The sequence below is a fragment of the Liolophura sinensis genome, chromosome 8 (assembly GCF_032854445.1).
Source record: "Liolophura sinensis isolate JHLJ2023 chromosome 8, CUHK_Ljap_v2, whole genome shotgun sequence".
Lineage (NCBI taxonomy): Eukaryota > Metazoa > Mollusca > Polyplacophora > Chitonida > Chitonidae > Liolophura > Liolophura sinensis.
Window position 1 is genome coordinate 4,143,493 of NC_088302.1, and position 12,589 is coordinate 4,156,081.

General features: G+C 38.5%; 1 protein-coding gene across 1 annotated transcript in view; it reads left to right on the forward strand.

The window, feature by feature from the left end:
• The first annotated feature begins 33 nt into the window (after nt 1-33).
• Nucleotides 34-12,589, forward strand: part of LOC135473773 (ras GTPase-activating-like protein IQGAP1) — a 91,093-nt gene continuing 78,537 nt past the window's right edge. The window contains 2 exon segments of the mRNA XM_064753666.1: nt 34-316; nt 2,708-2,804. Of these exon segments, the coding sequence (XP_064609736.1) occupies nt 253-316; nt 2,708-2,804 (161 nt within the window). The 5' untranslated portion in view covers nt 34-252.

Sequence of the window (12,589 nt, forward strand, 5' to 3'; positions counted from 1 at the left end):
GGGCCCGCCTCGGTTCAAGTATAACAACTTCGAGCAAAGCAGTCAAGCGAAAAGAAAAAAAAAGTGATCGGCTTCTTGTACGTTTTACCCAGTCGTTTGGCGACAGCAATACATATGTAGTAGTCAACTGTGACAGGACACAGTCGAATTTTGGCCTGGATTTCATGCAGTTGTTTGTCTAGCCGGGGATCGTTTACTTTTGGGGTGACTTGTAGGGAGTTGGACGGGTCACTCTGTAAACAGCTAGGCAAGATGAGTGAAGAGGAGACAGTAGACGGATTGGATCCGTCCTCACCACGACAGCCGCACTACCGCAGTAAGTCACAGTGTCTGACCGACATTTGCTTTCTTTCTAGGCCTAATCGCAATAGCAAAGACAGGCCTACATATGTACATCGTTGTGCCGTAGACCGCATTGCGCTGTTCAATCAGAACTGGTCTGCTCAACATTTATATTTGGTATTTTACGCCGTACTCAAGAATATTCCACTTATGCGACGGCGGCCAGCAGTGTGGTGAGAGAAAACCGGGCAGAAACCCACGACCAATCGCAGGTTGCTGTCATACCTTCATAGGTTTGGCCGAAGAGGAAGCCAGCATGAGCTGAACTTGAATTCACAGGACCCCTGCATATTTTCATGCAAAGGGCCCAAAGCTATGCTGGACGTTCCTACCGTAACGCTCAGCTTCGGTCATATTAACTTCCATGCGGACAATTTCACTAAAAAAAAACGGCTCTAACGCTGCCTTATTTTTGCTATCCTCGGATTCCCTGAATCACCTGAAATGTAATATATCAAAGCCTGTATTGGTAAACCATGTTTCTACAGTAACCCTGATGTTTAAATTTTCGAATCGAACAATTCAAATCAGCGTCTGCCAAGTTTGGAACATATTTTTTTTTTTTGAACGTCGGGCAAGGTGATAGGCCGCAAAAATTTTATCATACCCAACATTCTCTTTAAGAATTGCATGCCCTGTAAACAGAATATTGGGTGGGATAAAATTTTCTGAGGGACTCGGTGGATCGTTGTTATGGTAGGAATGTCCAGCGTAGCTTTGGGCTAGCATAATCAAAACGTATCCCATCACTATGTATATTTAGCATGAGTTAAAAATTATTTTAAAGGAAAAATCTGTTCTCGTTATTGACTTAATTATGTTATAGTAACACTTTCTTGTGATGTTCATTTTAAATATACATATTTTGCCAACTAGCATTTCACCCTAACCATTCCACATTATATATACTAAGGTAGGTAAATATCAGAAATTGTTGAAAATAGCTCGCAACATTTAATTTAGAAAATTAGAGAAAGTTATGTATTTGAAGTGGGTGGTCATTTAGCGCAAAGAGTAGAGCTGATGAAACACTTTTGGAAATATTTATCTTTTATCATTCAGTGTTTTAGTGACTTCACATTGTCATGTTGGACATGCGTAACATGTATAGGATTTACTCTACACCTAACAATTCATTTTGCTCTTTGTTTGTCAAAGGTGGTAGGTGTGTTGGTAATGTTGACAAGTATACTTGTCAACCCATGGCTTACCCATGATGTTTAACATTTCTACATTCATATATGTACTATACCGCTATTCATTTGGCTCCCAGCTGTGCGGCATTGTCCACAGGACTAAATTTAGCTGTGAGAGCTGTGACCTGAACTATGTGGTCTTAAGGCATTCAGCCAGAAATGAACCAGTTAAAGTCAGATGTGACCTGTAGTCCACTGTGTAAATTATTCCTCAGCATGCTGACTGTTATGCCAGGCTTGGCCAGTGGGATCTGAGCTATTTAGTCCACTGATCCTCTTAAAAAACAAATGAACACTGAATATCCACTCTGTGTTGACAGAACAATTTTTCTTTCAAAACAAGTACTGATCAAGGCTCCTCAGGATGTTTTTTTTCTGTTTTCTGGACAGAACCTGTATATGTTTGTCTTATCTATAACTACATATACACTATATAGGCCTACATATAATACCTAAAACTTCTACAAAAAATTTCTTGCTTTATGAAATATTGTCCTGCAAATCTTCACTTGCAACCCATTTTTTATACATTTTTTTCCCATCTGTTCTTCATTATATATCTAATCTGATATTAAACCGTTTTTAAGACACTGTTTCAGTTTTCATGGTCTATTTATGTACCTACGGCAGTGAACCACTGACCTCAACTGACCAGTCCACTTTCTTGATTTAAGTGGTCATTCAAGCAAAAATCATGGTGTCTTTTTTTTTTAGAAAGTAGGAATAAGTTGACATGTAGGTGAGAGAAATAATGATGCATTATTCAGAATAGTCTTTCCATATACAAGTATGGATAAAGGTGTTGCCTTTAACTTTTACCAAAGAAATTGATATACTCCTTTTATAGTTCAAAGTCATAATTATGAAATTATGACAAAACATTTAAAGCCTGAAATGTGAAGTATTTATGTTAATAAAGTAGTTTGGAACATTTGTCTCAGTTGAGTTCTTAAATACATGTATTTATGCATAATTTGCCAATCAGTCAATTATTGCCTGTTCCATTTGTCATGGTGTCATAAAAGCTGGAACTCAGAATTTTGTTGTTTTTGAAAGAAAGATAGAATTTATGTATTAATTTATATGTAATTGTATAGAGGTTTTGATGTCATTGTGTGTATTTTGTATTGAAGTGGACTTTCTAATCATTGCATTGATGTCTATTTCAGCGATTGATGATGAACGCCTCACAGCGGACGAGATGGATGAAAAGCGCCAGCAGAATATGGCGTATGAATACTTGTGCCATTTGGAAGAGGCCAAGGTGTAAGTACATCTGAAACTACAGTGAACTGGTTAAGTGTATGCTCAATTTTACAGGGATGTATACTGTACCTAGCCATGTGTTGATGTATTCTGTCTACTTGTGTGGATTTTTTGCAGAAATCTGCGAAAGATAAGACTGTAGTCAACATGATCAGCATTTATTAAGATTACTGTTTGTCAGCGGTGAAAAACAACTCTTGTAATTATAACATGATTACTATGTTTGCTCCATTTGAGACACCAGTGTTTTTGCCAAGATGTTGCCCTAAAACATGAAGCCTAGTTCATATTTGTTCAGTACTGAGAGTGCTGAACTGTAACATACAGGCTGTCATCTTTGTGAATGGATAATTGCACATGCCACAAAAGAAAACTGCACAGGATAAAATACTCCACTTTTAGTAAGGTATGACCTTTGCAGTAATTTATCAACTGCTGTGCAGATGTTTTAGTATGAAACAAGTTGTTTTTGCATCATGGTTCATATATGAAATTTCTCCTAGGTCGTCAGATTCAGTGTGAAGTGAAGCTGTCTTAATGTTAAGGTTGTAGGGATTGTATCAGTGTACCTGTGATTCCTATCGGTGCTGGTATTCAGCCGTGAGAACCTGTGATTCCTATCAGTGCTGGTATTCAGCAGTGAGAACCTGTATTCCTATCAGTGCTGGTATTACTGTGCCATACTAATATATCTGATTTCTCACTGAGCTGAGGAACTGAGCCACAAAAAAATACAGGTAAATGTGATGACGATGAAAGCAGTAAATTGACAGCAAGAAGTGAATAATGAAGTAGGAGGCAGTCATCTGTATCTGGACAACATTGGCCAACTCTTTTTTTTTTCTAGCATGTACATTTCCGGAAATAGCTTGTAAAAAAAGAATGAAAATGACAAATATGTTGACTGAAACCAAAACACAAAATGAATAATTCTTAGATTACAACACAGATTGCTAAAAGACATCCATATAAGTACCTTGTAATGTATGTATTGACAACTATAGAGGTGCAAGCATAAGCATACAATCACCCACTATAAACCTGCCCTCTGGCTGTATACCTGTAATCCCCACAATATATGTCAGGTGACTGATTTGCATAAATGCCTATCAGTTAAGTGTTTAGTCCGGTACCTTACCTAGTCTGCAATGGCTAATTAAATACACCCCCAGGACATGATTATACTGACCTTGTGATAGAAACAGTGGTTTACTGGACATAGCATAGTATGTAATAGATAGGGTAATTCTTTAATAACTTCAGTTTTTGTCAAATCTATGGATGTATTTCTTGTTTATGCTGGATCTGTGGTGAAGACAATGTTTAAACCAGCAAGGAAACAAAATATGTCTCTTTTTTAAACTGGTTAATTATTCTGATGTGTAATGGTAAGGCATATTGATGTTGATTTACATGTTTGTTCATTGACCTCAAGTACTTCACCTACCTATATGATGTGTTTGGAGTGGCTCAGTGCCTTAGTTGTGTTGAAGGTGTATTGAATTGTGAATTAGCATGGAGACGAGACAGTGACTCACACGTACCTTACCTGTGTGGAAGGTGTATTGATGTGAATTAGCCTGGGTATAGTGACTATAAGTACCATACCTGTGTTGAAGGTGTATTGAATTGTGAATTAGCATGGAGACGAGACAGTGACTCACACGTACCTTACCTGTGTGGAAGGTGTATTGATGTGAATTAGCCTAGGTATAGTGACCATAAGTACCATACCTGTGTTGAAGGAGTATTGAAATGTGAATTAGCATGGAGACGAGACAGTGACTCACACGTACCTTACCTGTGTGGACGGGGTATTGATGTGAATTAGCCTAGGTATAGTGACCATAAGTACCATACCTGTGTTGAAGGTGTATTGAAATGTGAATTAGCATGGAGACGAGACAGTGACTCACACGTACCTTATCTGTGTGGAAGGTGTATTGATGTGAATTAGCCTAGGTATAGTGACCATAAGTACCATACCTGTGTTGAAGGTGAATTGGCTTTGGTATAGTGACCACAATTACATGTACCTTACCTGTATTGATATATGACAGGTGGTCACAAGTCTAAGTGGTCATTTATGTCCAGTTTTTGCTTTCAGCAGATCAGACATGTTGCACGAGTAAGATATATATCTGCTGCTGAAACACACATCTTTCCACATTCATGTCAGATAGCATAGTTATATCATGACTTAAGATAATAACATGTACATAAATGAGCTAACTGGACAGATAGGCCATTGCTGTTACATGTAAATGTTATATTATTTCAGGCCTCTGAATAACATCTGTTTGGGGTGATCAGAAAATAGATGCCCTGATTTAGGGTGACCAATTGATCACCCAAATTGATCACCTGAGAGTTACAACATTGTAAGAAAAATAGAAAGCAGACACGTTTTAATTGTGATGTAAGAGGATGTAAGTGCATCCTTCATTTATTCTGTGTAAAAACCAACCTCATTCTGAGAACAAATCTCAGTTGAATGCATTGATTCATAATTTGTTAAAACCAAATCATGTTTGGCTTCCCTCAGAATATCACCAAGGTGGGCTGAACAAATTTTACATCGCAGTTTATATATGTTTCCATCGAATTTCAAATTCGTCACAGAAACCCACTTTTTAAATGTCTGATTATATACTGTCTCTTTTCTCTTGTCACCCATTTTTGCAAGAAATGCCATGATCCATCCAGTCTCATTCACAAAAATTCCACATCACTTATCAAGCAGAAAAAAATAACTGTTTAGATCATCCAACATGTGAAGATTGAACCAATCAGCACCTGTAATTAGGGCGTCCTTCGATATTGCGCACCCGCAGATGTTGCGCATTCGTTGTTTCTGGGCTAAAATCATGGGTTAACATAATTATTCTATAGGTTTATTGCCCCTGGCTGTTTCGATGCTTTGCCAATGGTTAGACCGCTGATAATATGTTATTAACACATGTATGTGTTATAGCCTGTGCTGTTAGCATGCGTGGACATATACATGGAGATACAAACACTAGTCCATGGGCCATAGCTGTACAGATCTGTAAAATTGGCTTGAGAACCTGATCTGTTTTTTGCATGTCATTGGTGATAATCAGTAAGGTGGTGTTATTAAAGTTGTAAAAGTGGCTTCATACAGGTGTTCAGGTGAATTAGGACCATAAAGCCTTGGTTGCACTGGTTAATGGGCTTAGCTCTCCCAGATCAGGTTCAGTTTTGCTTTATCAGACCAGATTGTTCCTCCAGTTTTATCTCCCTAATTAACACCTCCAGGGAGTTGATACCCCTCTTGTTAAAGACTGAAACACCCTGAGTGTTCCCAGCTGGTGGAAGGTCTGGTCAGAAGGCTATCCATACATTTTGATGCAAGTATGTTATTATTCAAGGCACACATGTTATCCAAATGTTTAAAAGACAATTTTTCAGAAGTTCAAATCTTGCTCTTGACTGTTTTTAGCTTGTTTTCAATGTACATAAGCATTGATGATTTCCTGTCTCCAGGATCATGAAGCTGTCTTAGTTTTATGTGGAATGAATGTTAACTTGTGTCATCTCTGAATGATGTTTTAGTTAAATGGTAATTTTCAAAGTCTAGGACAAATCTCATTATCTGAATGAAAAGTTGTAAGGTAAGTTTCATTTTTAGAAGAGTAAAGTGTTTTGGTGTTAATAGAAAATCTGAATTAGTTCTAAGACGTTCTTGATCCTGGTGCCAGTATTCTTGTTGGTCAAGTGTGTCCAAGCATCACCCAGATATACAGCCATAGATTGTAAGACGATTGAGTTCGTATGTTCACAAGCATGGGCAGGTTTGTTGATGCATTGTATGGGGTTACATGCGCGTAATTTCTATGGTGACCATTAGTGAAGACAAGATGTTGCAGTGGTAGTTACGTCCACTTAACTCTAAAAGGGCTTCATGCAAGCAGCGCCAGCTGATGTTGGATATTCCACTGTTTATACATGTACTTGCTAAGGTGTGTGCAGTGTTATGGCTGAAGGAAACTGAAGTGCCAGAAGTAAACCACCATCCTTTGGCGAGTAATTGATGAACTGCTTCACATGTGTCATTGGTGATATCAATGGAGGCCAGATGAACACAAAAAAGAGCACTGTCGGCTGCATCTTGCCACCAAGGCACATTGCCCAAGAACTGTAGAAGCATTCCTTTTCAAGGAATATTGAAAATTCCTTGTCCAAAAGTTTGATTAAATCTATACCGCAGGTGACTTAATGATCAATAGGCAGTGTACTGCTGTACTACATGTACACAGAAATGTTCAGTATGATGCATCATAGACCACTCAGCTGAAATATAAAGAATTGCACTTCACCTTAAGTTTAACATTTTTCAAGAGACACATTTGTTGGAAGTGTTGGCATCAAAGTATCATTTTATGGCTTTAAATGCGTCAGAAACTTCATCTTTGTTTGCCAATCTTAGGGTGAAATACCGGATGTTTTGTGAGTTTAAAAGTCAGGGTCTTCACAGTTTGTTGTTGGATTTGCTCATTTGCATATATAGTCCACTGCGCTTGCAGTTGTTCATTGTACTTGGATGTGCGTATAATATGTTTTAATTGGGCGATAACCTGTGTGATCCAGTGGCTGTAATATTGCACACAATATAAACAAGCCGACATTAAACAGTTCCGCATCAGTGACCACACATCTGAAGGTTTACTCAAGCTCCTAGCATAAATGTAACAATACAGTATTTGTGCTCATTCTGAGGATGCAGTTTAAAGACGTTCAGAGTGTTGCCTCTTTTGCAGTCGACAAGTGCCTGTATATATATATAGCTGAGAAAATCTGACACGTAGGCCTGACCTGGATGTGCTGTGTTTGGGGTCAGACTCTAGGTGGTGGGTTAGTATAAGAGATTCAGCCATGCATGAAAACCTCTGATTCAGGTGTAAAAATTCACCCATCCATGAAAAGCATGCTATTGAGGACAGTGCTTGGTGTGTTTACTAGACAGGAGATTTTGTCTGTAGAGACGAATTCTTGATGTCATCATTTATTTATGCAATAAAGTGCAATTGTATGTGGTAAATAGCCTCAATTTCTAGTTCATGTAATTGTCTCAAATCAAGTGTGTATTGATGAATGAAGATGATTATGTCCTACATTACAGAGACTGATTCACATGTGTATTGTGGAACAATGTTATAGGTATCTGCAGTCCACATGTGTTTTGTGGAACAATGTTATAGGTATCTGCAGTCCACATGTGTATTGTGGAACTATGTTAGAGGGAAGTGCAGTCCACTTGTGTATTGTGGAACAATGTTATAAGTATCTGCAGTTCGCTTGTGTATTGTGGAACGACGTTATATGTATCTGCAGTCCACATGTGTAATGTGGAACAATGTTATAGGTATCTGCAGTCCACATGTGTTTTGTGGAACAGTGTTATAGGTATCTGCAGTCCACATGTGTATTGTGGAACTATGTTAGAGGTATCTGCAGTCCACATTTGTATTGTGGAACAACGTTATAGGTATCTGCAGTCCACTTGTGTATTGTGGAACAATGTTATAGGTATCTGTAGTCCACTTGTATATTGTGGAACAATGTTATAGGTATCTGCAGTTCGCTTGTGTATTGTGGAACGACGTTATATGTATCTGCAGTCCACATGTGTAATGTGGAACAATGTTATAGGTATCTGCAGTCCACATGTGTTTTGTGGAACAATGTTATAGGTATCTGCAGTCCACATGTGTATTGTGGAACTATGTTAGAGGGAAGTGCAGTCCACTTGTGTATTGTGGAACAATGTTATAAGTATCTGCAGTTCGCTTGTGTATTGTGGAACGACGTTATATGTATCTGCAGTCCACATGTGTAATGTGGAACAATGTTATAGGTATCTGCAGTCCACATGTGTTTTGTGGAACAATGTTATAGGTATCTGCAGTCCACATGTGTATTGTGGAACAATGTTACAGGGATGTACAGTCCACTTGTGTATTGTGGAACAATGTTATAGGTATCTGCAGTCCACATGTGTTGTGGAACAATGTTATAGGTATCTGCAGTCCACATGTGTATTGTGGAACAATGATATAGGTATCTGCAGTCCACATTTGTATTGTGGAACAATGTTATAGGTATCTGCAGTCCACATGTGTATTGTGGAACAATGTTATAGGTATCTGCAGTCCACATTTGTATTGTGGAACAACGTTATAGGTATCTGCAGTCCACTTGTGTATTGTGGAACAATGTTATAGGTATCTGTAGTCCACTTGTATATTGTGGAACAATGTTATAGGTATCTGCAGTCCACATGTGTATTGTGGAACAACGTTATAGGTATCTGCAGTCCACATTTGTATTGTGGAACAACGTTATAGGTATCTGCAGTCCACATGTGTATTGTGGAACAATGTTATAGGTATCTGCAGTCCACTTGTATATTGTGGAACAATGTTATAGGTATCTGCAGTCCACTTGTGTATTGTGGAACAATGTTATAGGTATCTGCAGTCCACATTTGTATTGTGGAACAATGTTATAGGTATCTGCAGTCCACATGTGTATTGTGGAACAACGTTACAGGGATCTGCAGTCCACATGTGTATTGTGATGTAATCTCTAGTTTTGTTGTCTGTAATCTGTGTAGGATTTATGGGGTACTTTGTGGATGTTTTTTTGGCTGTGCTCTTGTATAATGCTCATACCGACATTTTCATTGTTATTGTTTGAGGCTGCTTTCTCATTACTTGTACATCTATCCAGATACAAGTAAACAAAAGACATTTTGTCACTGTGCCTGTGTTTACATTCCTTTAATGATTAAAAGATATCAGAAAAGCATGATGCATAATGTCATGCAATGTTTTATGATGTCAAAGTTAAATGTAGAAGCTTATTCAGATTAAAATTTATTATTAAATGCATATTTTATTTCTGGAATGGTCTCGCAAAGACTGTATAAAAGTACTTCACTGCAGAAAATGCGCTGTATTTATAATATGCGTTACACAGAGTAGGTTCTTCATCTGAAATTGGAAATTTCTTCAGATCTGCATTTCTATGGCCAAAAGTAGGTTACTGTTGATTATTGGTTAAGTGAAAAGGAAGTAACCAACAGCAATGTTCCAGAGAAACATAAAATAGTTTCACCAATTGATGTATTGATTTGAATGGTGTTCAATGCCAATAAGATATATGCGTTATACTTAATGCCCATTTTATATCACTCCTGACGATGGCACAATAAAAAACTGAAATATTTAGTTTTTCAGAGTTACACTGCTTATGTATTAATGACATAGTTAAGCAAGGGTTTTTATACGCCCTCGCCATTAGGCGTAGTGTATTAGGTTATTGCAGTTTTGACCATTTGTACCTATTTGTATCTGGGCTATAACTCCAGCAGTTTTCTGCATAGTTTTAATTTTTGGTAGGATACATGGATGAGAATGTCTCACAACTCAAATTTTCCATTTTCACAGTTGTCATGGTAACTAGATAGCCATTTTCCTTACATACACTATATAAATAGTTCTAATTTTTGGTGGATATATAGATACATAGGTGACGATGTGTCACGACTCACATTAGTCCATTTTTTGCAGTTGTCATGATAACCAGATAGCCATTTTCCATATGTAAACTACACAAATAGAAATGATCTCGTGTCTGGGCTACAACTTCAACTGTTTTCCGAATAAAGTTTGGATTTGAGGTGGACACCTTTATCCACTTGTGATGACGATTCCCCCCAGAGGTTATACTCACCACAGTGCTGCTGGTATTCTTGTATACATGTCAAACAATTGCATTTGTTGGGGCATATGTAGTGTTCAACTGAACTCTTGTAGGGGCGTTTGTTGTGTTCAACTGAACTCTTGTTAGGGCGTATGTTGTGTTCAGCTGAACTCTTGTTGGGGCGTATGTTGTGTTCAACTGAACTCTTGTTAGGGCGTATGTAGTGTTCAGTCTGAACTCTTGTAGGGGCGTTTGTTGTGTTCAACTGAACTCTTGTTAGGGCGTATGTTGTGTTCAACTGAGTCTTGTTGGGGCGTGTGTTGTGTTCAGCTGAACTCTTGTTGGTGTGTACGTTGTGTTCAGCTGAACTCTTGTTGGGGCGTATGTTGTGTTCAGCTGAACTCTTGTTGGGCGTATGTTGTGTTCAACTGAACTCTTGTTAGGGCGTATGTTGTGTTCACTGAAGTCTTGTTGGGGCGTGTGTTGTGTTCAGCTGAACTCTTGTTGGGGCGTATGTTGTGTTCAACTGAACTCTTGTTAGGGCGTATGTTGTGTTCAGCTGAACTCTTGTTGGGGCGTATGTTGTGTTCAACTGAACTCTTGTTAGGGCGTATGTTGTGTTCAACTGAAGTCTTGTTGGGGCGTGTGTTGTGTTCAGCTGAACTCTTGTTGGGGCGTATGTTGTGTTCAACTGAACTCTTGTTGGGGCGTATGTTGTGTTCAGCTGAACCCTTGTTGGGGCGTATGTTGTGTTCAACTGAACTCTTGTTAGGGCGTTTGTTGTGTTCAGCTGAACTCTTGTTCACTTTTAGTATGGTGGTCAGGTTTTTGGGTGCGGACTTGACAAATTAGGCCAGCAACCTTGCCAGGGCCATACCTACAAAACACTTGTGTGGACAGGATTAAAATTAGTTTATGAGTGTGTTGAAATGTACAGAATGACAGCGTGAAAAAGGGTCAGGAAATTTGGCTACGCAGTCAGGAGGTTGATGGTGAAGATCCGTTTACATATGGAGTTGTAGATGACACGTCCCCGTGACCTGTAGAATAGGTCAGTGTGTACATCTACTATTAATCGGGCAGCCTGTGGACACCTGAATGACCAGAGCAGAGATGTTAGTCTGCCTCATTGATTTACCTTTTCTATGGTTACTTGGACTGACAGATGGTGTAGAGACTGAGGTCAACAGCTGGCATAAGGTGAAGCCTCTGCAAAACCCCTGGCTTATGGGCTAACAGTACTCCTCCATCAAATTGCTGCCATTGATTAAATAACGGCTACCAACTTACACACTTGCATGAAGCTCGCTCTATTTCTGTAAATTTTGGAATAATGGGAGCATTTTTTTTGTTCTAATTTAAGAAAGATTTGTGTAGTATGATTTTTATTGAAAAATTTGAAAGAAAAAGGTTTCCTGTACTCATTTCACTTCATTTACCTTTCATGTTGGATGCATGTTATTCACGAGGGAAAATTTTGATATTTTGAAGATGAAAAATATACATTTGATGCATTATCCTACATGTACTGTTCATTATTTACAGTTCTGTGATGTCACAAATAACATATTCAAATCATTGATGTTGATGAGTTTTAGTGGCAAGCCTGTCCGATAGTTTTGTGGAGCTTAGCAGCGTGTACAGTTACATGTGTGTGGATTCAAATGGACCGTAGCCTGACAACGGTTAAAGCAGAGCACCTATAGCGTGACATGCCTGTAATTGCTGGGATGATGCTATGCTTTCAGAACTGGTCGTCATGGTACTCACATCTACATGTAATGCTATGAGGGCTGCGTAAAGATAGAGAGCGATCTGTGATTGATTTTCTTCACATGTGCTTTAAGAATTCATCCTTTAGAGGTGTTTAGATCTGTCAGAAAGTGGCACTGTGGTTCTAAATCATCTGAGGAAGGAAGGAAGGAGTGTTTATGAATCATACAACAAAAATACCCGTTCGTGAAACAATGCTGTATGAGGGTTTTATCATTTGATTACATCTGTTACCAGTGGCATGTACAGCCTGGTTAAGTTATGAAAGAAAAGTCTACATGCAT